Raw genomic sequence first — 25684 nt, forward strand, 5'->3', positions numbered from 1 at the left:
CAGCCTCAGTGAGGACCCAGACTCCCGGCCTGAGTGTGGACTCAGACTCCCGGCCTCAGCACAGACTCAGACTCCCAGCTTCAGCACAGACTCAGACTCCCAGCCTCAGCGTGGATTCAGACTCCTGCCTCAGCATGGACTCAGACTCCCGGCCTCAGTGTGGACTCAGACTCCCAGCCTCATCGTGGACCCATACTCCTGGCCTCACTGTGGACTCAGACCCCGGCCTCAGCACAGACTCAGACTCCCACCTCAGTGTGGACTCAGACACCCAGCCTCAGCGTGGACTCAGACCCCCGGCCTCAGAATAAACTCAGACTCCCAGCCCTCAGTGTGGACTCAGAATCCCGGCCTCAGTGGCCTCAGAGTGGACTCAGACTCCCAGCCTCAGTGTGGACTCAGACTGCCGGCCTCAGTGTGGACTCAGACTCCCGGCCTCAGTGTGGACTCAGACTCCCGGCCTCAGTGTGTACTCAAACGCCCGGCCTCAGAGTGGACTCAAACGCCCGGCCTCAGAGTGAACTCAGACTCCCGGCCTCAGAGTGAACTCAGACTCCCAGCCTCAGCATCGACTCAGACTCCCGGCCTCAGCAGAGACTCAGAATCCTGGCCTCAGCACAGACTCAGACTCACGGCCTCAGCACGGACTCAGACTCCCAGCCTCAGCGTGAATTCAGACTCCCGGCCTCAGTGTGGACTCAGACTCCCGGCCACAGTGTGGACTCAAACGCCCGGCCTCAGAGTGGACTCAAACGTCCGGCCTCAGTGTGGACTCAGACTCCCGGCCTCAGCGTGAATTCAGACTCCCGGCCTCAGTGTGGACTCAGACTCCCGGCCTCAGTGTGGACTCAGACTCCCGGCCTCAGTGTGTACTCAAACGCCCGGCCTCAGAGTGGACTCAAACGTCCAGCCTCAGTGTGGACTCAGACTCCCGGCCTCAGAATGAACTCAGACTCCCAGCCTCAGCATCGACTCAGACTCCCGGCCTCAGCAGAGACTCAGAATCCTGGCCTCAGCACAGACTCAGACTCCCGGCCTCAGCACAGACTCAGACAGACTCAGACTCCCGGCCTCAGCACAGACTCAGACTCCCGGCCTCAGCACAGACTCAGACTCCCGGCCTCAGCGTGGACTCAGACATCTGACCTCAGCACAGACTCAGACTCCCGGCCTCAGCACGGACTCAGACTCCCGGCCTCAGCACAGATTCAGACTCCCGGCCTCAGCACAGACTCAGACTCTCGGCCTCAGCCTGGACTCAGACTCCCGGCCTCAGCGTGGAATCAGACATCTGGCCTTAGCACAGACTCAGACTCCCTGCCTCAGCACAGACTCAGACTCCCGGCCTCAGCATGGACTCAGACTCCTGCCTCAGCATGGACTCAGACTCCCGGCCTCAGTGTGAACTCAGACTCCCGGCCTCAGCATGGGCTCAAACGCCCGGCCTCAGCACGGACTCCCTGCCTCAGCATGGATTCAGACTCCCGGCCTCAGAGTGAACTCAGACTCCCTGCCTCAGTGTGGACTCCCGGCCTCAGAGTGGACTCAGACTCCCAGCCTCAATGTGGACTCAAACCCCCGGCCTCAGAGTGGACTCAGACTCCCGGCCTCAGTGTGGACTCAAACCCCCGGCCTCAGCATGGACTCAGACTCCCAGCCTCAGTGTGGATTCAGACTCCCGGCCTCAGAGTGAATTCGGACTCCCGGCCTCAGTGTGGACTCAGACTCTGGGCCTCAGCACAGACTCATACTCCCGTCTCAATGTGGACTGAGACTCCTGGCCTCAGCACAGACTCAGACACCCGGCCTAAGCATAGACTCAGACTCCCGGCCTCAGCATGGACTCAGACACCCGGCATCAGAGTGAACTCAGACTCCCGGCCTCAGCATGGATTCAGACTCCCGGCCTCAGCCAGGACTCAGACTCCCGGCCTCAGCATGGACTCAGACTCCCGGCCTCAGAGTGAACTCAGACTCCCGGCCTCAGTTTTGAGTCAGACTCCCTGCCTCAGTGTGGACTCCCGGCCTCAGAGTGGACTCAGACTCCCAGCCTCAATGTGGACTCAAACCCCCGGCCTCAGAGTGGACTCAGACTCCCGGCCTCAGTGTGGACTCAAACCCCCGGCCTCAGCATGGACTCAGACTCCCAGCCTCAGTGTGGATTCAGACTCTCGGCCTCAGAGTGAATTCGGACTCCCGGCCTCAGTGTGGACTCAGACTCCGGGCCTCAGCACAGACTCATACTCCCGTCTCAATGTGGACTGAGACTCCTGGCCTCAGCACAGACTCAGACACCTGGCCTAAGCATAGACTCCGACTCCCGGCCTCAGCATGGACTCAGACACCCGGCGTCAGAGTGAACTCAGACTCACGGCCTCAGCACGGACTCAGACCCCCGGCCTCAGCAGAGACGCAGACTCCCGGCCTCAGTGTGGATTCAGACTCCCGGCCTCAGAGTGAACTCAGACTCTCGGCCTCAGCGTGGACTCAGAGTCCTGGCCTCAGAGTAAACTCAGACTCCCGGCCTCAGTGTGGACTCAGACTCCCAGCCTCAGAGTAAACTCAGACTCCCCGCCTCAGTGAGGACTCAGACTCCCGGCCTCAGTGAGGACTCAGACTCCCGGCCCCAGAGTAAACTCAGACTCCCAGCCTCAGTGTGTACTCAAACCCCCGGCCTCAAAGTGGACTCAGACTCCCATCCTCAGTGTGGACTCAGACTCCCGGCCTCAGTGTGGACTCAGACTCCCGGCCTCAGTGTGGACTCAGACTCCCGGCCTCAGTGTGGACCCAGACTCCTGGCCTCAGTGTGGACCCAGACTCCCGGCCTCAGTGTGGACCCAGACTCCCGGCCTCAGAGTGGAGTCAGACTCCCGGCCTCAGAGTGGGCTCAGACTCCTGGCCTCAGCACAGACTCAGACTCCCGGCCTCAGCATGGACTCAGACTCCCGGTCTCAGCACAGACTCAGACTCCCGGCCTCAGAGTGATCTCAGACTCCCGGCCACAGCATGGATTCAAAAGCTCGGCCTCGGCACAGACTACCGGCCTCAGCATGGACCCAGACTCCTGGCCCCAGAGTGAATTCAGATTCCCAGCCTCAGTGTGGACTCAGACTCCCGGCCTCAGCACAGACTCAGACTCCCATCCTCAGCATGGAGTCAGAATCCCAGCCTCAGCACAGACTCAGACTCCCGGCCTCAGCATGGACTCAGACTCCCGGCCTAAGAGTGGACTCAGACACCCGGCCTCAGTGTTGACTCAGATTCCCGGCCTCAGTGTGGACTCAAACGCCTGCCCTCAGTGTGTACTCAAACGCCCGGCCTCAGAGTGGACTCAGACTCCCGGCCTCAGTGTGGACTCAGACTCCCGGCCTCAGAGTGGACTCAGACTTCCGGCCTCAGAGTGGACTCAAACGCCCGGCCTCAGAGTGGACTCAGACTCCCGGCCTCAGTGTGGACTCAGACTCCCGGCCTCAGCACAGACTCAGACTCCCAGCCTCAGTGCGTACTCAGACTCCCGGCCTCAGTGTGGACTCAGACTCCTGGCCTCAGTGTGGACTCAGACTCCTGGCCTCACCACAGACTCAGACTCCCAGCCTCAGTGTGTACTCAGACCCCTGGCCCCAGTGTGGACTCAGACTCCCGGCCTCACCACAGACTCAGACTCCCAGCCTCAGTGTGGACTCAGACTCCCTGCCTCAGCACAGACTCAGACTCCCGGCCTCAGCACAGACTCAGACTCCCGGCCTCAGCACAGACTCAGACTCCCAGCCTCAGAGTGAACTCAGACTCCCAGCGTCAATGTGGACTCAGACACCCGGCCTCAGTGTGGACTCAGACACCCGGCCTCAGTGTGGACTCAGACACCCGGCCTCAGTGTGGACTCAGACTCGCGGCCTCAGCACAGACTCAGACTCCCGGCCTCAGCACAGACTCAGACTCCCGGCCTCAGAGTGAACTCAGACTCCCAGCGTCAGTGTGGACTCAGACACCCGGCCTCAGTGTGGACTCAGACTCCAGGCCTCAGAGTGGACTCAGACTTCCAACCTCAGTGTGGACTCAAACGCCTGGCCTCAGTGTGGACTCAGACTCCCGGCCTCAGTGTGGACTCAGACTCCCTGCCTCAGCACAGACTCAGACTCCCGGCCTCAGCACAGACTCAGACTCCCGGCCTCAGCACAGACTCAGACACCCGGCCTCAGTGTGGACTCAGTCTCCAGCCCTCAGTGTGGACTCAGACTCCCAACCTCAGTGTGGACTCAAATGCCTGGCCTCAGTGTGGACTCAGACTCCCGGCCTCAGTGTGGACTCAGACTCCCGGCATTAGCACAGACTCAGACTCCAGGCCTCAGCATGGACTCAGACTCCCGCCCTCAGTGTGGATTCAGACTCCTGCCCTCAATGTTGACTCAGACTCCTGGCCTCAGAGTGAACTCAGACTCCCAGCCTCAGTGTGGACTCAGACACCCAGCCTCAGCACAGACTCAGACTCCCGGCCTCAGCATGGACTCAGACACCCGGCCTCAGTGTGGACTCAGACACCCGTCCTCAGTGTGGACTCAGACTCCCGGCCTCAGTGTGGACTCAGACTCTTGGCCTCAGAGTGGACTCAGACTCCCGGTCTCAGTGTGGACACAGACTCCTGGCCTCAGAGTGGACTCAGACTCCTGGCCTCAGAGTGAACTCAAACTCCCGGCGTCAGAGTGGAGTCAGACGCCCGGCCTCAGCCTGGACTCAGACTCCTGCCTCAGTGTGGACTCAAACTCCCGGCGTTAGAGTGGACTCAGACGCCCGGCCTCAGCCTGGACTCAGACTCCTGCCTCAGCGTGGACTCAGACTCACCGCCTCAGCACAGACTCAGACTCCCGGCCTCAGTGTGGACCCAGACTCACGGCCTCAGTGTGGACTCAAACTCTCGGCGTCAGAGTGGACTCAGACTCCCGGCCTCAGCCTGGACTCAGACTCTCGGCCTCAGCGTGGACTCAGACTCACAGCCTCAGCACAGACTCAGACTCCCGGCCTCAGCACAGACTCAGACTCCCGGCCTCAGTGTGTACTCAGACACCCGGCCTCAGTGTGGACTCAGACTTCCTGCCTCAGTGTGGACTCAGACTCCCTGCCTCAGGGTGGACTCAAACTCCCTGCCTCAGAGTGGACTCAGACTCCCGGCCTCAGTGTGGACTCAGACTCCCTGCCTCAGGGTGGACTCAGACTCCCGGCCTCAGGGTGGACTCAGACTCCCGGCCTCAGGGTGGACTCAGACTCCCGGCCTCAGCCTCGACTCAGACTCCCGGCCTCAGCCTGGACTCAGACTCCCGGCCTCAGCCTCGACTCAGACTCCCGGCCTCAGCCTGGACTCAGACTCCGGCCTCAGCCTGGACTCAGACTCTCAGCCTCAGCGTGGACCAGGCATGGCTGTCTCCCAGCCTGGCTTGGCGATATCTCAGTGACCCAGGATGTCCTCAACATGGTTGTCCGGTCTCGAGGTGACTCTAGAGCCTCAGGGAGATGAAGGCTAGCCCAGCATGGAGTCATGGCCTGGTGCACACTAAAAGCTCGGTGTGGACAGGGTTTGAAGGAGTGTTGTTCCAAGTGTTTTACTTCTTTCGTTTTCGAATTTATTTCCCCCCTTAGAATGTATACGTACGAATCTGTACCGTTGCATCTGAGATGGCGCCCGAATTGTAAACTTCTCACTGTCCTCATTTGAGCACATAAAGCAAATTCTAACCCAAGAATTTATACTTCAGCAGAGGGCCCACTCATTTCCATGGAGAAAGTAACGGACTCCCCAGGTTTCCGGGTAGTTCGAAAAAGTTCCCAGACTTGGAACGCATTCCTAACAAAAACGGAAAGTGCTGGAGAACTTTGTCAGGACTAACAGCGTCTATGGGGAGCGAGAGTATAAATGTAGGGAAGTGTTGCTTCGGGAATTTAGTGCATATTGCATCCAGTTTGGCCTCCTGTACGTGAGGAGGGAGGTAGTTGTCCTGGAGGCAGTTCAGAGGAAGTTCACTGGAGTGATTCCGGAGGTGAAAGGTTTGTCTTATGAGGAGAGATTGAGCAGTTCAGGTCGATAATGTCTTGAGTTTAGAAGAATGAAGTAGATGGATGAGGAGATCTAATTGAGGTCCATCAGATGCAGAAGTTGATTGGCAAAGTAGATGTAGAAAGAGCAGTTTAAAATGAGAAGACATAATTCCAGGTGAAGGAGGGGGGATATTCAAAACAGAGATGAGGAGAGATTACTTCTCTCAAAGGGAAAGAATCTGTGGAAGTTAGAGTGTGGTGGATGCTGGGACATTGAGCAAATTTAAAGAGGAGGTGGATTTTTAATCAGTAATGGGTTAACAGGTTAGGGAGAGCAGGCAGGGACGTGGTGTTGAGGCTGAGATGAGATGATTGTATTGAATAGCAGGGCAGGTTTGAAGGGCTGAATGGCCTACTGTTTCTAGTTCTATATTCTTACCGTCTCGTATAAACACAGCAGCTGCAAGGACAGAGGCGAGGAATCCTGCAGTGAGAAGCTCCCCTCCTGTCTCCCCAAAACCTGTCCACCATCGACAAGGCGCACGTCAGGAGTGGGATGGAATAGTCGCTATTTGGCAGCTCCGATAACACACGACGTCATCTGGGACGAAGCAGCCCGCATAATTGGGGATGCAAAAATACAACAAAATACAACGAGAAGTTTCCATTTGTCACTTCTGAAGAATATGGGAGAGAAAGCCTTGAGTCTGTCTAGTCCTGAGCTAACTCCTCTCCGTCGATGACCCTTCCCCCCGCTCCTGCTGCCGTCTACACCAGACTGCAACAACGTCGGAGTCACCGATCGACCAGGCGCCATCTTGGGCATCGGGCCTACCCTCCACTGCCTGTGGTGGGCGCACCGAGGCCAGGGGCGCGTCTCTCGCCACTGGGCCCACCTCATCAACGTTGCCATGATGTCCTTTCAACGCCTCCAGCGACAGACCCAACCCAACGACCCTCGGGCACCTACCTTTGATGATGTGGCCCCCGGCCCCCGATTCCAAGGATAGACACCAGTTCGTGAAAAGCAGGTCGGCGCTGACTGTCCTCCGCGTGCACCCGCCCCATCCCCACCTCCCTCAGGCTCTCACCTCTGTCGCCCAGGCTCAGGGACAAGGGAAGTGAGTCAGAAAAAAGAATAGAGAGGGGATTTTCAAAAAAAGCAAAAGGGGTGGAGGGTTTGAGCTACAGGGAGAGGCTGAATAGGCTGGGGCTGTTTTCCCTGGAGCGTCGGAGGCTGAGGGGTGACCTTTATAGAGGTTAATAAAATCACGAGGGGCATGGATAGGCTAAATAGACAAAGTCTTTTTTTACCATGGTGGAGACCAAAACAAAGGTGAGAGGGTAAAATACAAAAGGGTCTTCAGGGGCAAATGTTTCACACAGAGGGTGGTGTGTGTGTGGAATGAGCTGCCAGAGGAAGTGGTGGAGGCTGGTACAATTACAACATTTAAAAGACATCTGGATGGTATATGAATAGGAAGGGTTTGGAGGGAAATGGGCCAAGTGCTGGGAAATGGGACGAGATGAATTTAGGATATCTGGTCAGCATAGACGAGTTGGACTGAAGGGTCTGTTTCCATGCTGCACATCTCTATGACTACGGATAAGGCAAATGGCAGGTGAGGGATTTCAAGACCAGAGGGCATATTTTTCTGGTGAGAGGAGAAAGATTCATGAAAGAAATGAGGGGCAATTTGTTTTTACACAGAGGATGGTTCGTGTGTGGAATGAACTTCCTGAGGAAGTGGTGGATGGGGGTGCAGTTACAATGTTTAAAAGACATTTGGATAGATACACGAATAGGGAAGGTTTGGAGGGATATGGAAAAAGTGAGGACTGCAGATGCTGGAGATCAAAGTCGAGAGTGTGGTGCTAGAAAAGCACAGCAGGTCAGGCAGCATCTGAGGAGCCTTCCTGATGAAGGGCTTATGCCCGAATCGTCGATTCTTCTGCTCCTCGGATGCTGCCTGACCTGCTGTGCTTTTCCAGCATCACCCTCTCGACATGGAGGGATATGGGCCAGGAGCAGGCAGGTGGGGCTGGTTTGGTTTGGGGATTATGGTCGCCATGGACGGGTTGGACCGAAGGGTCTGCTTCCGTGCTGTACAACTCTGATGACGAAGAGGAAAAGGCAGGAAAGTGGAGTTGAGGATTACGAGATTAGTCACGATCTCAATGAACTCTAGTGCCGAATCGATGGGCTGAATGGTCTGTACTTACACCTAGCTGTGACCAAATGACCCGTGGGAAGCAAGGGCTGACTGTGAACACACCCATCAGTGGAGCAGGAAGAAATCAGTTGTCCTGGTCATGCCTGTAGAATAAACCATGGGCTCACTAATTGAAGGGAACTGGAGACAGATATTTCCCAAGTTCAATTTATTTTGAGAGTACTTTAGAATTAAAGCAAATTGTGGGGCTCCACAGCCTTAACATTTTCACTGGTATTTCATTTTGTCATTAAAGGATACAATTACCCTATTAAACACATTTTAAAAGTTAACTGAGAGTTTAATTACATACACGTTTGGAAACCGCAAAGTCAACTGAATTAAAATCACAGTGAAATTAAAGGATTACACAGTACGTTCGCTTGCACAGAAAGTCACTAAGGATATAGCCGGGTTAGGAAACAAATATTACTCCGTGGTGCCGTAAAATATGCAGAGAAGGAACTTAGACACCCTAAAGCATACCAGGATATTCACCAAAGCCAGCAGAGGGATTTCCATTACACTTATGGAACACCAACGTAGTCACATCAGCGTTGGCCTGGTGCTACTGGAGCGCAGAGGAGATTGAAGAGGATCAAAGCACTCACCCTTGGATCATCTGGAGTTGCCATTGTTAAGCCGTGAGCTTTAGTCTTTCTATCATGTCAGGACAGGATAAATAGACGAGGTCTTTTCCCTGGGGTCAGGGAGTCCAGAACTAAAGGGCATAGGTTTAGGGTGAGAGGGGAAAGATATAAAAGAGAGCTAAGGGTCAACTTTTTCATGTAGAGGGTGGTGCGTGTATGGAATGAGCTGCAAGAGGAAGTGGTGGAGGCCGGTACAATTACAACATTTAAAAGGCATATGATGGGTATATGAATAGGAAGGGTTTGGAGGGATATGGGCCGAGTGCTGGCAGGTGGGACTAGATTGGGTTGGGATATCTGGTCGGCATGGACGGGTTGGACTGAAGAGTCTGTTTCCGTGCTGTACATCTCTACGACTCTATGACACACCTCAGGAGCAGGCGGGACCTAAACCCAGGTCTTCCAGCCCAGAGGCAGGGATACTACCACTGAGCCACAAGATCCTTCAGGACAGGGTGTCAATGGATGGGTGCCATGGAAGGGTTGGCAAATTGTTCCCAAAAAAATTAAGCATCCAATTGAGCATGTTACTGGGCCAGCAGGCTTGAACTAACACTCAGGCGTTATAAGTTCAAATCCCATGTCGAGAATGAATGAATTGATTAATCTGGAATAAAACAACGGAGTCACAGAAAGGGCCATTTGGCGCATTGAGGCTGTGCTGACCGGTCTACACCAATCCCACTTTTCAACACTTGGCCTGCAGCCTTGGATGTTAAGATGTTTCAAACGCTCATCCTCAATGACTCTCATAGGCAGATCCTTCCAGATTCCCAGCCTCCACACAAAAACCCTCAAATCCCCTTTAAACGTCCTGACCCCTCACCTTCACACTATGGACGCCCCCTTGTTATCGACCCTTCAACCAAAGGGTTCTTATGCACTCTGCTCAAGCCCCTCAGAATCTTCCTCACTTCAACCTCTCTCAGCCTTCTGTGTTCCAAATAAAATTACCCAAATTTATCCAGTCTTGCGTCATAGCTAAAATGGCTCCAACCCAGGCAACATCGGGGCAAATCTCCTCTCCAGTGCAATCCTGTGTGTTGCCTTGACAACCGTGTCCTACTGCCTTCTGGGAACTGTGGGTAAGGTTTTGGTTGAGGGAGGGAAGGAGGAACCAACAAACCTCAGCGGTGGCTATTGTTACCTCAGGGCTGGTGACTGCAAAGTTTCATCTCGCGACTCCATTCAATGTCCCCACCCTGACTGTGCCTTCGGACATCCCCCATGTGCCGTTGTGGTAACCTAGGGGACGCACAGTCCACTGCACCCACTGTGTTCAAAGTGCCCCCTGCTCCCACTGCCGACGCAATGCACCCTCGGACAGGGCAGGGTAAGCGGCTGACTTCAGAGCTTGCCCCCCACTCCCCCCACTGCCCGACCCTCCCGACAGGGAGTACCGCACACTCTCACGGACACCGTCCTCGCCATCTGGTTCGGGCGCTGTCGACCCAAACGTTAAAAGGTCCTGCAGCGAGGCGCATCTGCCTGGTGGCCTGGCAGGTATTTATCCGGCAACCGGACGTCATCGCGCGTGTGTCAGAGCTGGCCGTGCATCAATTGGTTGCCCGCTGGTTACAACAGCAACCGCAAAACCCACGTCATGGGCGCTGCAGTGCCTTTGGACACCCTGGAGTTGTGAAAGGGGGTGCTGAAATTCACCCGCTCGCCTTCCAGTTTCCAAACGTGCCTCAGATTGTATGTTTGCAATAACGTTTGGCTGCTGACAAAGACAGACATATGGCTCTGCTCTTAAGTGTATGCTCCAAAGTGCGTGATAATCAGAGCAAATTTCACAGCAGTTAACATCTGCCTTTTATATGCAGCCTGTGTATAATTACCAGCTATCATTCGTTAATGCAAAGTAGCAATTCATGGCACAGTTAACACTGTTTGTTTGGATACAAATCTCTCCCTCAAATATCGAGTATTCCAGTCGGCTGTTCTGGACAGGACAGGATTTTTGCTTTTCAGAATGTTCCCTCTGCATGCCAACCTTGACAATGATCCGCTCGTGCCGAGTTGCACCCACAATATCACAGCTGGGTCAGGTAGGAGCGGCAGAGCTCCGGACACATTTTCAAAGAGTTTCGTTAGACAGTCGCAGACCCCACTTGGTTGCACCTCAAAGCCTGAAGGTCCGGAGGGATTTACAATGTCAACGGTTTGCGAGCCAGGTGACAGCGGAACACGTCGGGTATATTAAAACACACAGGAACAGAAGATCTGTGCAAAATTCCAAACACAGTCAACACTTTCAAGGCTGGCCTCAAGGGCTTGTCTCAAACGTGTTAGAGTTTCTTTGGCCCTGTTTACGTTCAGTAATAACACGTTGTGTATCGCTGCTGGGAGCAATACTCATGCTGGTGTGGCACTGCCACCTAGTGGTAATGCTGTTTTGTCTTGTTATCATCAGGATATTTCACACGAACACCAATTCAATGGGAAAACCAACATCTGTAAGGACTGAGCGATGATTGCTGGAATCTGACTGGAGAATGCACTAGCTACTGGTGATTGACAGTTAATTGCCGGGGCTCCGTCTAAATTTTAATCCAGGTAAATTAATGCAGATGGGCCAAGGCATTGCCCTGGGAAATAAGACAATGAATAGTCGTCACCTATTATGTTGAATTGAGGCAGCCAAAGTGCACGTACATGCCCGTTCTGCTTGTATTCACCAGAGCTCTGTCTACTTAAACATGTAGCTTCTTGTATGCTGATGTGCAAGACTCTGGAAGCCCAAACTGATAGTCTTAAGTCCATGGTCAGCGTAATTCTTTGCACCCTTAGGATTAACGAGTTTTGAGAAGATTTGTAGCTCAGGTTGAGGTTCTGGATGTAGGTTTGCTCGCTGAGCTGGAAGGTTCATTTTTAGACGTTTCGTCCCTATACTATGTATCACCAGTGAGCCTCCAGTGAAGCGCTGGTGTTATACCCTGCTTTCTACTTATGTATTTAGGTTTCCTTGGGTTTGTGATGTCATTTCTTGTGTTGATGTCATTTCCTGTGTTGGTGATGTCATTTCCTGTTCTTTTTCAGTAACTTCGGGATGTCTCAAAGCACTTTACATTCAGGTTGAGTATTCCCTCCTCAGGCACAATTCTTCCCCACGTTACAGTCACGATGTACTGCGACTGTCAATGGGTGCAAATCAGTGAGACCAGTGATGGCCCAAGGAATTTACTGTGTTTGTTGATAGAGTTCCGGTTGGAATACCATGCTTCTCGGAATTCTCGTGCGTGTCTCTGTTTGGCTTGTCCTAGGATGGATGTGTTGCCTCAGTCGAAGTGGTGTCCTTCCTCATCTGTGTGTAAGGATACTAGTGATAGTGAGTCATGTCTTTTTGTGGATAGTTGATGTTCATTTGTCCTGGTGGCTAGTTTTCCGTCTGTTTGTCCAAACACTACTGCGAACCTGCAAACACCCCGTCCAACCCCACGAGTGGTTGTGCTACTGGACAGCACTTACTAAATAAACCTGGAATTACACCAAAATTGATTTAACATCATCAGTCAGGCTCACAGTGTGATCTCATGTGTCTGTACTGGAAGCTACAAATGAGCTCTTTGCTCAGACCTTTGAGTATAGGAGTTGGGATGTCATGTTGAGGTTGTACAGGGTCTCTACTGGAGCACTGTGTCCAGTTCTGGTCTCCCTGTAATACGAAGGATATTATTAAACTGGAGAGGGTTCAGAAAGGATTTACCAGGATGTTGTCAGGAAGGGAGGGTTTGAGTTATACAAATAGACAGGAAAGGCTGAGACTTTTCTCATTTCAGCGCAAGAAACTGAGGGGTGACTTTGTAGAGGTTTCTAAAACCATGAGGGGAATAGATAAGGTGAATGACAAGAGTCTTCTCTCGAGGGTGGCGGATTTGAAAATGAGGGTTTCGGCAGCAATTTAAATCAGCTGAGAGAGCTGGGCGGGTATAGGGAGAGTGCGACCGTGTATAAATTCAGATTGCTCAAACCTTAAAAGTTGAAAAGCTTCCCCGGTTTGCAAGGTTCATGAACATGCGAAATAAATCAAACTGCTACCTGAGCAATTCCTTGGGCCATGACTGCTTTCACTGATTTGCACCCAGCACTACGTCGTGGCTGTAACGCGGGCAAGAGCTGTGCCCAGGGAGTGAGTACTCACCCTAAATGTGCACGGTAGCTCAGTGGTTAGCACTGCAGCCTCACCGCACCCAGGGACCGGGGTTCGATTCCCACCTCGGCGACTGTCTGTGTGGAGTTTGCACATTCTCCCCCGTGTCTGTGTGGGTTTTCCTCCCACAATCACAAAGATGTGAAGATGAATTGGCCATGCTAAATTGCCCATAGTGTTATTAGTATATATATATATATATATAGGGTAGGGGAATGGGTCTGGGTGGGGTTACCCTTTAGAGAGTTGGTGTGGACTTGTTGGGCTGAAGGGCCTGTTTCCATACTGTGGGGAATCTAATCTAATCGGAAGTGCTTTGAGACATCCTGAAGTTACACTGAGGTACGATATAAATGGCATGCCCTTGACCAGATTGAACTCATGATTAATGCCATGCAGGAAGGGTTTCCCAATACAGGATTCTTACGTCATAGAAGCATGGTGTTGGCTATTATGCCCATTGAACCCGTTTTGCCATTAAATGCAATCATGGCTGATTGACCACACTGTTCCCAAAATCTTTATGCCATTAATCATCAAAACTCAATCAATCTGAATGCATAGAGTCTGCTTTCCCATCACCCTCTATTCACACGTGCACAGTATATGGGCTGTGACCGAGCCAACCCGGAGCCAGACAGAGGAGATTCTCCGAATCCCCAGTTTATTTCCAGTTCCTGAGAAGACCGACAGAATCTCCTGGCGTTTGTTGTTCCTTCCGTGGCCAGAAAAGATTTGTTCGGTATTCCCGCCTCCAGGAAAAACGCCCACGTGGCCAGTGAACTGGTAACGAGCCAAATGTTGCCAAGAACAACGTTCAGGTGAAAGAGAAGCGTGTTAGGGAGGGTAGGAATCACATCGAAATGCAACTGGAAGGAGAGAGAAAGCACCCTGACCGCTCGCGGTGCCCACCTCTCCCTAAAGGCGTCCAGCGTGTTGGCGGGACACCCAGTGTTCCCTCTCCAGGGACCCCCCACCCACCAACCAGGGCACGAACATAACCGTGGAACGGGGGCACGCAGTTGGCAGAGACTCCCCACCCCACCTCCACCACCTGCTCATATCCGTCAGCCAGTCCCAGGTTAACGGCCCCAATCCTGGGTCTCACAGTCAATGAGATCCACCCAGCCATGGTTCCAATCACTCCGGTCTGCTTTGAATATATTCAGCACTACACTTTATCACAGCTCCTGGGGGGGGACTCAGCCTGTTCTACATTCAACACTTTGAATTGCAGAGGCTTCTCACAGACAAGTGTCACACCATACATCCATCCGTCCCATTGTAGTGACAGTTAATGACCAACTAACATGCCATTTAGTGTTTTGGCAGGTGGACGAACACTGCGCCGCATTCCTGGGAGAATTCTCTGCCCAATTGGCACGGCTGCCTCACAGCTCCAGGGACCCAGGTTCGATTCCACCCTCAGGACGTCTGTCTGTCTGCACGCTCTCCCCTGTCTGTCTATGTGAGTTTCCTCCTGGTGCTCTGGTTCCCTCCCACCGTCCAAAGACGTGCGGGCTTGGGTGGATCGGATATTGTGTAGGCTGGGTGGGTTAGCCATGGGAAACGCAGGGTGACAGGGACAGGGTGGGCTGCTCTGCGGAGGCTCAGTGCGGACTCGATGGGCCGATTGGCCTGCTCCCACACAGTAGGGATTCTGTGATAACCAACAGAGTTGTGGGTGGAAGTGCAGTAACAGTGCAGCGTACTCTCAGTATTGCTCTGTGGGGCCAATCAGAAGAAATCTCCTGGCACTCAGCAAATTGGAGCACAGATGACCGAAGCAAATGCAGTGATCGCATGGGGCCAATATATCAGCTCCTTTTCACTGTTTTCAACCCAGTCTTCAGGCATCGAAACTAGGATCAGCTTGGACCCTCGAGCTCAGTATTACAATGGGTTCGGTGAGCATTCTGCTCCCCATTTCATTTTCTATAAACCCACACCCCTCTGTCTGGTTCCACGTGGATCCATTTACCTGGGTGCGAGTTCGAATGTTCTCACTGTTTTCTTCGTCATGTGATCTTAACCAACTTTCTTGAAAACGTCGCCTGGTTTTACATGGAAAATAGCAACCAAGCCCATGTGCCTGTGTGGCCACCATTACAAATGAGATCTTCCCGCATCTGAATACAAGGGAAACTGGATCAAGCTGAAGAGTTGGGATTCAAAAACCATTTTTGTTTTAATTTAACTCTTTTTTTTTCTTCTAAAAAAAATTATTTTGTGCGACAGAGTAGCACTGGCAAGCTGGGAGTAATTGCCTAATTACAACGCAACCAATTTTGGCGCTGTCCGAAGCAGAGTAGACAGTGAAGAAGGTTCTCGAAGATTACAAAGAGGTCTTCATCAATGGGTTGAGAAATGGCAGATTGAGTGCATTTTGGTGCAACAGACAAGGTTATGGCTTATACAATTAATGGGTAATGCTGCAGAACAGGGGGATAGAGGGGTGCAGGTACATCATTCTTTGAAGTTTGCATCACACATAGTGTGGTTGAAAAGGCGTTGAGCATGTTTGCCTTTGTTGCTCAGTCCTTTTGAGTACAGGAGTTGGGACGTCATGTTGAGGTTGCACAGGGCATTGGTGAGGCCACTTTTGGAGCACTGTGTCCAGTTCCGACAGGAGAGGGTTCGTAAGAGATTTGCCGGGTGTGGAAGATTCAAATAGACTGGGACTTTCTTCCCTGGAGGAGATTGAGAGGTGACCTTGTAGAGGTTTATAAAATCATGAGGGGTTCAGATAGGATTAATGGCAGGTGACCTGTCCCTAGGATGGGGATTTCAAAATTAGAGGGCATATTTTTTCAGGTGAGGAGAGATTTAAAAAATGCATGAAGGGGAAATTGTTTTTGAGAGTTGGTTCGCATGCAGAATGAACTTCCCGAGAAAGTGCTGGATGTGGGTAAAATTACAACATTTAAAAGACATTTGGATAAGTACATGAACAGGAAGGGCTTGGAGGGTTATGGGTCAACAGCAGGCAGGTGGGACTAGTCTAGCTTGGGATTATGGTTGGCATGGACTGGTTGGAAAGAAGGCTATATAACTGAAGGCTCTGTTTCTGTGCTGTATGACTCTGTGACTATATACCTGAAGGCTCTGTTCCTGTGCTGTGTGACTGTATAACCGAAGGCCCTGTTCCTGTGCTGTATGACTCTGTGACTGTATAACTGAAGGCTGTTTCTGTGCTGTATGACTCTGTGACTGTATAACTGAAGGCTCTGTTTCAATGCTGTATGACTCTGTGACTGTATAACTGAAGGCTCTGTTTCTGTGCTGTGTGACTCTGTGACTGTATAACTGAAGGCTCTGTTCCTGTGCTGTATGACTCTATGACTGTATAACATGAAGGCTCTGTTTCTGTGCTGTATGACTATGACTGTATAACTGAAGGCTCTGTTTCTGTGCTGTGTGACTGTATAACTGAATGCTCTGTTTCTGTTCTGTATGACTCTGTGACAGTATAACTGGAGGCTCTGTTTCTGTGCTGTATGACTCTGTGACTGTATAACTGAAGGCTCTGTATCTGTGCTGTATGACTCTGTGACTGTATAACTGGAGGCTCTGTTTCTGTGCTGTATGACTCTGTGACTGTATAACTGAAGGCTCTGTATCTGTGCTGTATGACTGTATAACTGGAGGCTCTGTTTCTGTTCTGTATGACTCTGTGACAGTAAAACTGAATGCTCTGTTTCTGTGATGTATGATTCTGTGACTGTATAACTGAAGGCTCGATCCTGTGCTGTATGAGTCTGTGACTGTATAACTGAATGTTCTGTTCCTGTGCTGTATGACTCTGTGACTGTACAACTGAAGGCTCTGTTCCTGTGCTGTGTGACTCTGTGACTGTATAACTGAAGGCTCTGTTCCTGTGCTGTATGATTCTGTGACTGTATAACTGAAGGCTCTATTCCTGTGCTGTATGACTCTGTGACTGTATAACTGAAGGCTCTGTTTCTGTGCTGTATGACTCTGTGACTGTATAACGTTAAGGCTCTGTTCCTGTGCTGTATGACTCTGTGACTGTTTACCTGAAGGCTCTGTTCCTGTGCTGTGAGACTGTATAATTGAAGGCTCTGTTCCTGTGCTGTATGACTCTGTGACTGTATAACATGAAGGCTCTGTTCCTGTGCTATGTGACTATGACTGTATAACTGAAGGCTCTGTTTCTGTGCTGTGTGACTGTATAACTGAAGTCTCCGTTCCTGTGCTGTATGACTCTGTGACTGTATAACTGAAGGGTCTGTTTCTGTGCTGTGTGACTCTGTGACTGTATAACTAAAGGCTGTTTCTGTGCTGTATGACTCTGTGACTGTATAACATGAAGGCTCTGTTCCTGTGCTATGTGACTGTATAACTGAAGGCTCTGTTCCTATGCTGTGTGACTGTATAACTGAAGGGTCTGTTTCTGTGCTGTGTGACTCTGTGACTGTATAACTGAAGGCTCTGTTTCTGTGCTGTATGACTCTGTGACTGAATAACTGAAGGCTCTGTTTCTGTGCTATGTGACTGTATAACTGAAGACTCCATTCCTGTGCTGTGTGACTGTATAACTGGAGCCTCTGTATCTGTGCTGTATGACTGTGACTGTATACCTGAAGACTCTGTTCCTGTGCTGGATGGCTCTGTGACTGTAACATTAAGGCTCTGTTTCTGTGCTGTATGACTGTGACTCTCTAATCCAGTGACAGTGACACTGTGTGAATGATTTTTTTTACAGCATGTGCTCAAAAAGAAACGCCAAGTCAATACAATGCAAAATATATATTTTTTTCAATGAATGAATCAAAATGTATCCAAAGAGGACGAAAGTATATTGGCGATATCACTTTGCAAGCTTCACTGAGCTTCTTTCCAATATCTGGAGATACATTCCAGACTGGTAAATGCTTAATTGTTTGCCTTGCCCTTCTTCTGTGGCGCTTTGACAATGTTCAGTTTCTTGGGCATGTTGGAGCTAGCTTTCATGGTGACATCATGTTCAATCTTGTTCCTTATAGCAACTTCCAGGTTCTGCGGAACAAGTTTAAAAAGAATCAGAAGGAAGTGAGGACTGCAGAAGCTGGAGATCAGAGTCGAGAATGTGGTGCTGGAAAAGCACAGCAGGTCAGGCAGCATCCGAGGAGCAGGAGAATCGACATTCAAGTACAAGCCCTTAATCAGGAATGAGGTTTGTGCCCCAAGGGGGCCGAAGATAAATGGGAGAGGGTTGGGGGGAAGGTAGCTGTGAATGCGATCGGTAGGTGAAGGTGGGGGTGAAGGTGATAGATCGGAGAGGAGGGTGGAGTGGGTAGGTGGGAAGGACGATGGACAGGTAGGACAGTTCATGAGGGTGATGCTGAGCTGGAGGGTTGGATCTGGGATTACGTGGGGGGGAGGGGAAATGAGGGAACTGGTGAAATCCGTTTTGATTCAGTATGATTGGAGGGTCCTTAGGCGGAAGATGAGGCGTTCTTCCTCCAGGCGTCGGGTGGTTAGGGTTTGGCAGTGGAGGCCCAGCATCTGCATGTCCTTGGCACAATGGGAGGGGGAGTTGAAGTGTTCGATCATGGGGCGGTGGGGTTGTTTACTGTGTGTCCCCCAGAGATGTTCTCTGAAACATTCCGCAAGTTGGCGTCCTGTCTGCCCAGTGTAGAGGAAGCCACATCAGGAGCAATGGACACAGTAGGTGACGTACTTAGAAGCACAGGTAAATTTCTGATGGATGTGGAAATCTCCTTGGGGGCCTTGGACAGAGTCGAGGTGGAGGTGTGGGCGCACTTCCTGTGGTGGCAGGGGAAGGTACCGGGACAGGCTGGTGGGTATGGATCTAACGGGGGGGTCGCAGAGGGAAATGCCTTTACGGAAAGAGGTTAGAGGTGGGAAGGGAAATACATTCCTGGTGGTGGGTCCCACCTTGTCTCCTGTAAAAATGCTATCCCTTATTCCCAATGTCTCCACATCTGCTGCATCAAGACCAATTTCACTACAGAACATCCCAGATGGCCTCCTTCTTCAAAGACTGCAATTTCCCCTCCCATGTGGGCGACGATGCCCTCCAGCACATTTCTTCCACTTCCCACACCTCCACCCTTGAACCGCAACCCTCCGACTGCAACAAGGACAGAACCCCCACCCAGGTCCTCACCTTCCACCCTACCAACTTCCGTATACATCACATCATCCTCCACCACTTTCGCCACCTACCACCAGGGATATATTTCCCGCCCCACCCCATCCGCGTTCCGGAGAGACCATACCCTCTATGACTCCCTTGTCAGGTCCACACCCCCCATCAAACCACCCTCCCCTCCCGGCACCTTCCCCTGCCACTGCAGGAAGTGCAAAATCTGCACCCACCCCTTCCCCCTCACCTCCATCCGAGGCCCGAAAGGGTCCTTCCACATTCGACAGAGATTTCCCTGCACCTCCACACATGCCAACTACTGTATCCATTGCACTGTCTCCTCTACACTGGGGAGACATGACGCCAACATCTCTGGGACACCTGCACTAACCAACCACACCGCCCTGTGGCCAAACATTTCAACTCCCCCTCCCACTCTGCCGAGGACATGGAGGTCCTGGGCCTCCTCCATCGCCACTCCCTCACCACCTGATGCCTGGAGGAAGAACGCCTCATCTTCCACCTCAGGACCCTCCAACCCCATGGCATCAACGTGGATTTCATCAATTTCCCCATTTTCCCTCTCCCCATCTTATCCCAGTCCCAACCTTCCAACTCGGCACTGCCCTCTTGAACTGTCCTACCTGTCCATCTTCCTTCCCACCTATCTGCTCCACCCTCCACTCCACCCTATCACCATTACCCCCACCTTCATCCACCTATCACCCTCTCAGCTACCTCCCCCCCCAGCCACACCTCCCTCCCATTTATCTCTCAGCCTCCTTGGGCCACAAGCCTCATTCCTGGTGAAGGGCTTATCCCCAAAACGCTGACTCTCCCACTCCTTGGATGCTGCCTGTGCTTGTAAGAGGAAGCAGTAAAATGCCTTGAAAAGACTTGCAGCCTTAATGCGTACAAAGCTTCAGCACTGCCCGAGAGTAAAACATCTCCTTCTGCAAGCCTTCTCTGACCGTCATGCCAAGGGGCACAGAGACTAAACACAGTCAAGTGTTGGCAACACAAACACTGCCTGGGCAGCCCGCCAACTTATAACTTCTGGGCACCAGTGGGAGTGAGTCAGTGCATTGAGTATAGGAGTTGGGAGGTCACGTTGCGGCTGCATAGGACATTGCTTCGGCCAGTTTTGGAATACTGCATTCAGTTCTAGTCTTCCTGCTACAGGAAGGGTGTTGTGAAACTGAAAGGGTTCAGAAAAAAATTACAAGGATATTGGACGGCTTGAGCCACCAGAAGAGGCTGCATAGTCTTGGCTGTTTTCCCTGGAGCATCAAAGGCTGAGGGATGAACTTATAGAGGTTTATAAAATCATGAGGGGCATGGATAGACGAGGGCTTTTCCCTGGGGTAGGGAGTCCAGAACTAGAGGGCAGAGGTTTAGAGTGAGAGGGGAAAGATTTAAAAGGGACCTGAGGGGCAACTTTTTCATGCAGAGGGTAGTGTGTGTATGGAACAAGCTGCCAGAGGAAGTGGTGGAGGCTGGTACAATTATAGCAGTTAAAAGGCATCTGGATGGGTGTATGAATAGGAAGGGTTTGGAGGGATATGGGCTGGGTGCTGGCAGGTGGGACTAGATTGGGTTGGGATATCTGGTCGGCATGGACGGGTTGGACCGAAGGGTCTGTTTCCATGCTGTACATCTCTATGACTAATTACAGCATCTAAAAGGCATATGGATTGGTATACGAATTGGAAAGGTTTAGAGGGACTCGGGCCAAGTGCTGGTAAATGGACCTGGATTAATTTAGGGTATCTGGTCAGCAGGGACTGGTTGGACCAAAGGGTCTGTTTCAATGCTGTACAACTCCATGATTTTCTGACCTCTGAGGGAAGCTGGTCTCGACGTGGTTGGCAAACAGCGCAGGTAAACGTGGCCATGCGTTGCTCCAATGGGCTGTTTGGGGGAGCTCACCAGAATGGGGTGAAGTTAAAGGTCACGACAGCATTCCCCCTCTACCCCACACACAGGAAACGTGAACAAACACATCTGGAGCGCATGTGCTGAATGCTCCTGACCATCCAAGGAAAGAGCTGCAAATGTCTCACAGCATAGAAACTTGGATAAGGAGCAGGTCATTCGGCCCCTCGAGTCTGCTCTGCCATTCTAGATCGTGGTTTGATCATTGACCTCAATGCGATTCTCTCGGACTCAATGCCTTCAATACCGAATTCACTCGATGACTTGATAGGCTGGGACAGCAGGTTGGGAGGTGACTTTATCGGGGGGGGGGAGGCGGTAATGAGGGGTATAGATAGAGTTGATGGTAGTTGTCCTTTCCCTAGGACAGGGGAAATTTCAAGACGAGGGGCACATTTTTAATGTGAGAGGAGAGAGATGTAAAAAAGTCATGGGGGGGGGCAAATGTTTTACACAGAGGGTGGTTGGCGTGTGCAAGAACTTCCAGAGTGGATGTGGGTACAAATTACAACATTTAAAAGGCATTTGGATAAGTCCACGAATAGGAAAGGTTTGGAGGGATATGGGCCAGGAGCAGGCAGGTGGGACTGGTTTAGTTTGGGATTCTGTTCAGCAGGGACTGGTTGAAGGATCTGTTGCCGTGCTGTATGATTCTATGACTGAACCTTCACAGCTTTCTGGGATGAAAGGTTCCAAAGACTCATCTCCCTCGGAGTGAAGGAACTTCTCTGCATCTTAGTCCGAGTTGGAAGTCCCTCAGTAACCGGACAGGGAGCTAGCAATGAGCAGCAGCCCAGCTGCGACAGTCCCGTCCGAGGTCCACTCGGTCTGCCAAACAGAAAGACCTGCATTTATATAGCGCCTCTCACGGACCGCAGGGCGCCTCAGGAAGCACTTCTCGGAAGCGCAGCCACTGATTTAAAGGTAGGAAACGCCCGAAGAGTGACGATGAGTAAGAGCCGCTTTGAGATTATTTTGGGAGAGGTTACGGGACATCACAGACAGAGCCCCGGGAAGACGGGGAACGGTTTCTCTACGTTGCAAAGACAGTTATGGAGGTTACGCGGTAAGGTACTGTTTGAGCCCACGTGACAAACACTGACAAAGGTCAGAAAGGGAGCAATCCCAATCCCATTGGGTGTACACGGCCCCCAACAAACCAGTCAACATTGCTCTCTGGCTACCTCTGCTGGCAGAATTTCAGCACTGCAGCATCACCCTCCCTACCTTTACGGCTTGTTACACTCTTGAGTTGGGTTCAAGTCCTCGCCTGGCAGGAGAATGGGAGTGAATCTGCACCCGAGGTGGGCTGAGGGAGGTCCTCTCATCCTTCCCGGATTGGAAAGCGGAGGAGATAACCTCGCTGTTCCAGTAGATGTGATACGAGCCGGAGAAGGTGACGCTGGGGTCTGGCTTAGGCAAATGTGCTCTGTCCCGGGCAAAGTGGCAGGTGGGTTTGGCATCGCAGGGGTTAAAGTTCTGGAGAAAGAGGGGCGAAGGGGTGGGGGGGGGGGAACCTGTGAGGGCGATGGGAAGGAAGCAAGGAAATTTGTTGGGCATGTCGAGGATGTAGATCTGCAGCTACGGAGACAGGGTGGGGGAGTAGACCGGACTAGATCGCCCCTTGGCACGTGGCCATGGAGTTGAAAGGTTGAATGGCCTCCTCCGTGCTGGAAACAACCATAGAGGCCGCCCTGTGGCCCCCGCACATCAAAGCCGAATCCCTCCCCCTCCAGCTCGTTGTCTTCACACACACTGGGGTGGGGCCAACAAGGCAGCTCCCATCAACTCTCTGACCAAACTCTGCTCACAGCCTCAGCTGGGGGTGGGGAGGGGAGGTCACGGTCTCCCCTCGGGAGTGAGAGGGTTCTGCAGTGAGGCCCCCACTCCCGAGATCTGAGAATAGAGGTGCAGCCAACGCTCCCCCCCTCCCCCCGATTCCGAGTGCTTTACTACGGTGTGAAATGCTGTCATCTTCAAAACAAAGCCTCGCTCAGGTGGATGTGAAATCCACGGGTGGCTCAGTGGTTAGTGCTGCCGCCTCACTGCGCCAGGGTCTCGGGTTCGATTTCTGCCTAGGGCGACTGTCTGTGTGGAGCTTGCACGTTCTCCCTGTGTCTGCGCGGGTTTCGTCCCACAGTCCAAAGATGGGCAGGTTAGGGTGGACTGGCCATGCTAACCTGCCCCACAGCGTCCAGAGACATGCAGGCTTGGTGGACGAGCCATGGTAGTTACAGGGATAGGGTGTGGGTGGGATGCTCGATCTACACACCACGGATTCTGAGAGTCTAAGGCTCGAATCGAATTGAATTGATTGTCACGCGTACCGAGGCACAGTGAAAAGCTTTGTCTTGCGAGCAATACAGACAGATCACAGAGTTAAGTAGCATAGATAGTGAATAATAGGTAAACAGCAACAAAAACAACTCAAGGATTGGAGATGATTGTGTAATCCTCCCTCCCAGAGAGTGAAGGCTGGCTCACTTTATGTACACCAGGCCGAGTTAGGATAGATTTTTCGTTAATCGGGGAGTCCAGGGTTATGGGGGACAACAGGAATGCAGAGTTGAGGCCACAGTCAGATCAGCCAAGATCTGGTTGAAATATGAAGCAGGCCTGATGGCCTACTCCTACAGCCAATTTTTATCATTTTAAACTGTCGTCCACGCACTGAGATAGATGCAACCAACCTTCTATTTCTCCTGCTCTTCGGCGTTTCCCCACCTACTACACACAGATTAAAATACAGCTATAGACACGCAGTCATTTCAAAACACGTACCTTCTTCAATTTCTGCTGTTGAACAACTCGAGTCTTTTTTGGAGCGATTATTCTCCCTAACAAGGAGTGGGGTAGGGGAACCAAAAAAAGGTTATCAACCGAGGAAACCACAAATCAGTGGGTACAATTATATGAAGGGGGTCACTTGGCTGGGCTGCGATGCAGAGGGATACTATCAGCGTGGGTTCAAACCCCCACAACGGCTGAAGTTATCATGAAGGACTCTCCTTCTCAATCTCTTTCCTTGCCCGAGGTGTGCTGACCCTCAGTATAAACCACCACCAGTCCTCTTTTGCTTTCTAATGGCAGAGAGCAGCCCTTGAGCCCAGCAGAATCCTGTTTCTCTGACCACAGAAGCAGCCAGTCCTGCGGAGTTCAAGCAGCAATTTCTGTTTAAGCTTATTTCAGACTTACAACATCCACAGCTCTTTGTTTTATAATGAAACCCTCAAGGACAATGGCAAATTTAAATTTACTGCAACCAAGCTTGATGTGGAGGTGCTGGTGTTGGACCGGGTGGACAAAGTTAAAAGTCACACACAACACCAGAAGTGAAGTGAAACTAACATGGTCATTCTAACAGATGAGAGACTTAACAAACAATCAAGGTACTTTTCAATATATAATTTCAGTTACATCCCACTGTAAACTTTTGCTATAAATTCTGTGTCTTACGACCTTATACTCCACAACCACCTGATGAAGGAGCAGTGCTCCGAAAGCTAGTGTTTCCAATTAAAACCTGTTGGACCATAACCTGGTGCTGTGTGATTTTTAACTTAACACAGCACCAGGTTATCTTCCAACAGGTTTATTTGAAAGTACAAGCTTTTGGAGCACTGCTCTTTCATCAGGTGGTTGTGGAGTATAAGGTCTTAAGACACAGAATTTATAGCAAAAGTTTACAGTGGGATGTAACTGAAATTATACATTGAACAATACCTTGATTGTTTGTTAAGTAGATATTGGGACTGGATCATAGGACACAGAATCTATAGTAAAAGATCAAAGTGTCATACAACTGATGTGATGTATTGAGACAATCTAGATGGCTGTTAACCCTTTAGTCACTTAGATTCGGGTTTCCAGTGATTAATATGTAAATCCCAGAACTTCTTTCAAGTCACAGTCCTGAGATAACTTAAGGTTTTGTCAGTATAAAAACAAGGTGACATCTCAGCTCAGACAATGCATTAAAGGCATGGGGTTAGAGTCTGTAATCTCAACTTTGAGTCAGACAGGTTCTGTTCCAAAGTAAGAATTTATGAAGTGTCACATGGACTGACTGCCTAGCGATTCTGTGCTTTTTTGATCAGAATAGAATGTATCTGCAAATACAAATCTGCAAATGTAAATTCACCCCATAGACATATATATATATGTGTGTGTGCGTGTGCATGGACTATAACCTGGTGTTGTGTGATTTTTAACTTTGTCCACCCCAGTCCAACACTGGCACCTCCACATCATTGTTCATGAGGAAGGAGAAGGAGCACAATAGATACACAATGGAAACGTCATCATCATCTGCATAGTATCCGCCCAGGGACAACAGCAGCCCCGCCCCTCACCCAGGCCGCGCCGCTCAGACCAGACCCCGCGTGAGGGGCTTGGGATAGAGCATTGTGGGATAGTGAGGGGCTTGGGATAGAGCATTGTGGGATAGTGAGGGGCTTGGGATAGAGCATTGTGGGATAGTGAGGGGCTTGGGATAGAGCATTGTGGGATAGTGAGGGGCTTGGGATAGAGCATTGTGGGATAGTGAGGGGCTTGGGATAGAGCATTGTGGGATAGTGAGGGGCTTGGGATAGAG

General features: G+C 51.3%; 1 protein-coding gene across 1 annotated transcript; it reads right to left on the reverse strand.

Moving 5' to 3' along the window:
• Nucleotides 1-17805: 17805 nt before the first annotated feature.
• Nucleotides 17806-23985, reverse strand: c8h19orf53 (chromosome 8 C19orf53 homolog; the record flags this gene model as incomplete). Its single annotated transcript, XM_043695115.1, has 2 exons — nt 17806-18062; nt 23872-23985. Coding segments are annotated over 2 exons (237 nt in total), but the record flags the coding sequence as incomplete, so codon positions are not given.
• Between the last annotated feature and the right edge of the window lie 1699 nt (nt 23986-25684).

This window comes from Chiloscyllium plagiosum, chromosome 8 (genome assembly GCF_004010195.1).
Source record: "Chiloscyllium plagiosum isolate BGI_BamShark_2017 chromosome 8, ASM401019v2, whole genome shotgun sequence".
NCBI lineage: Eukaryota > Metazoa > Chordata > Chondrichthyes > Orectolobiformes > Hemiscylliidae > Chiloscyllium > Chiloscyllium plagiosum.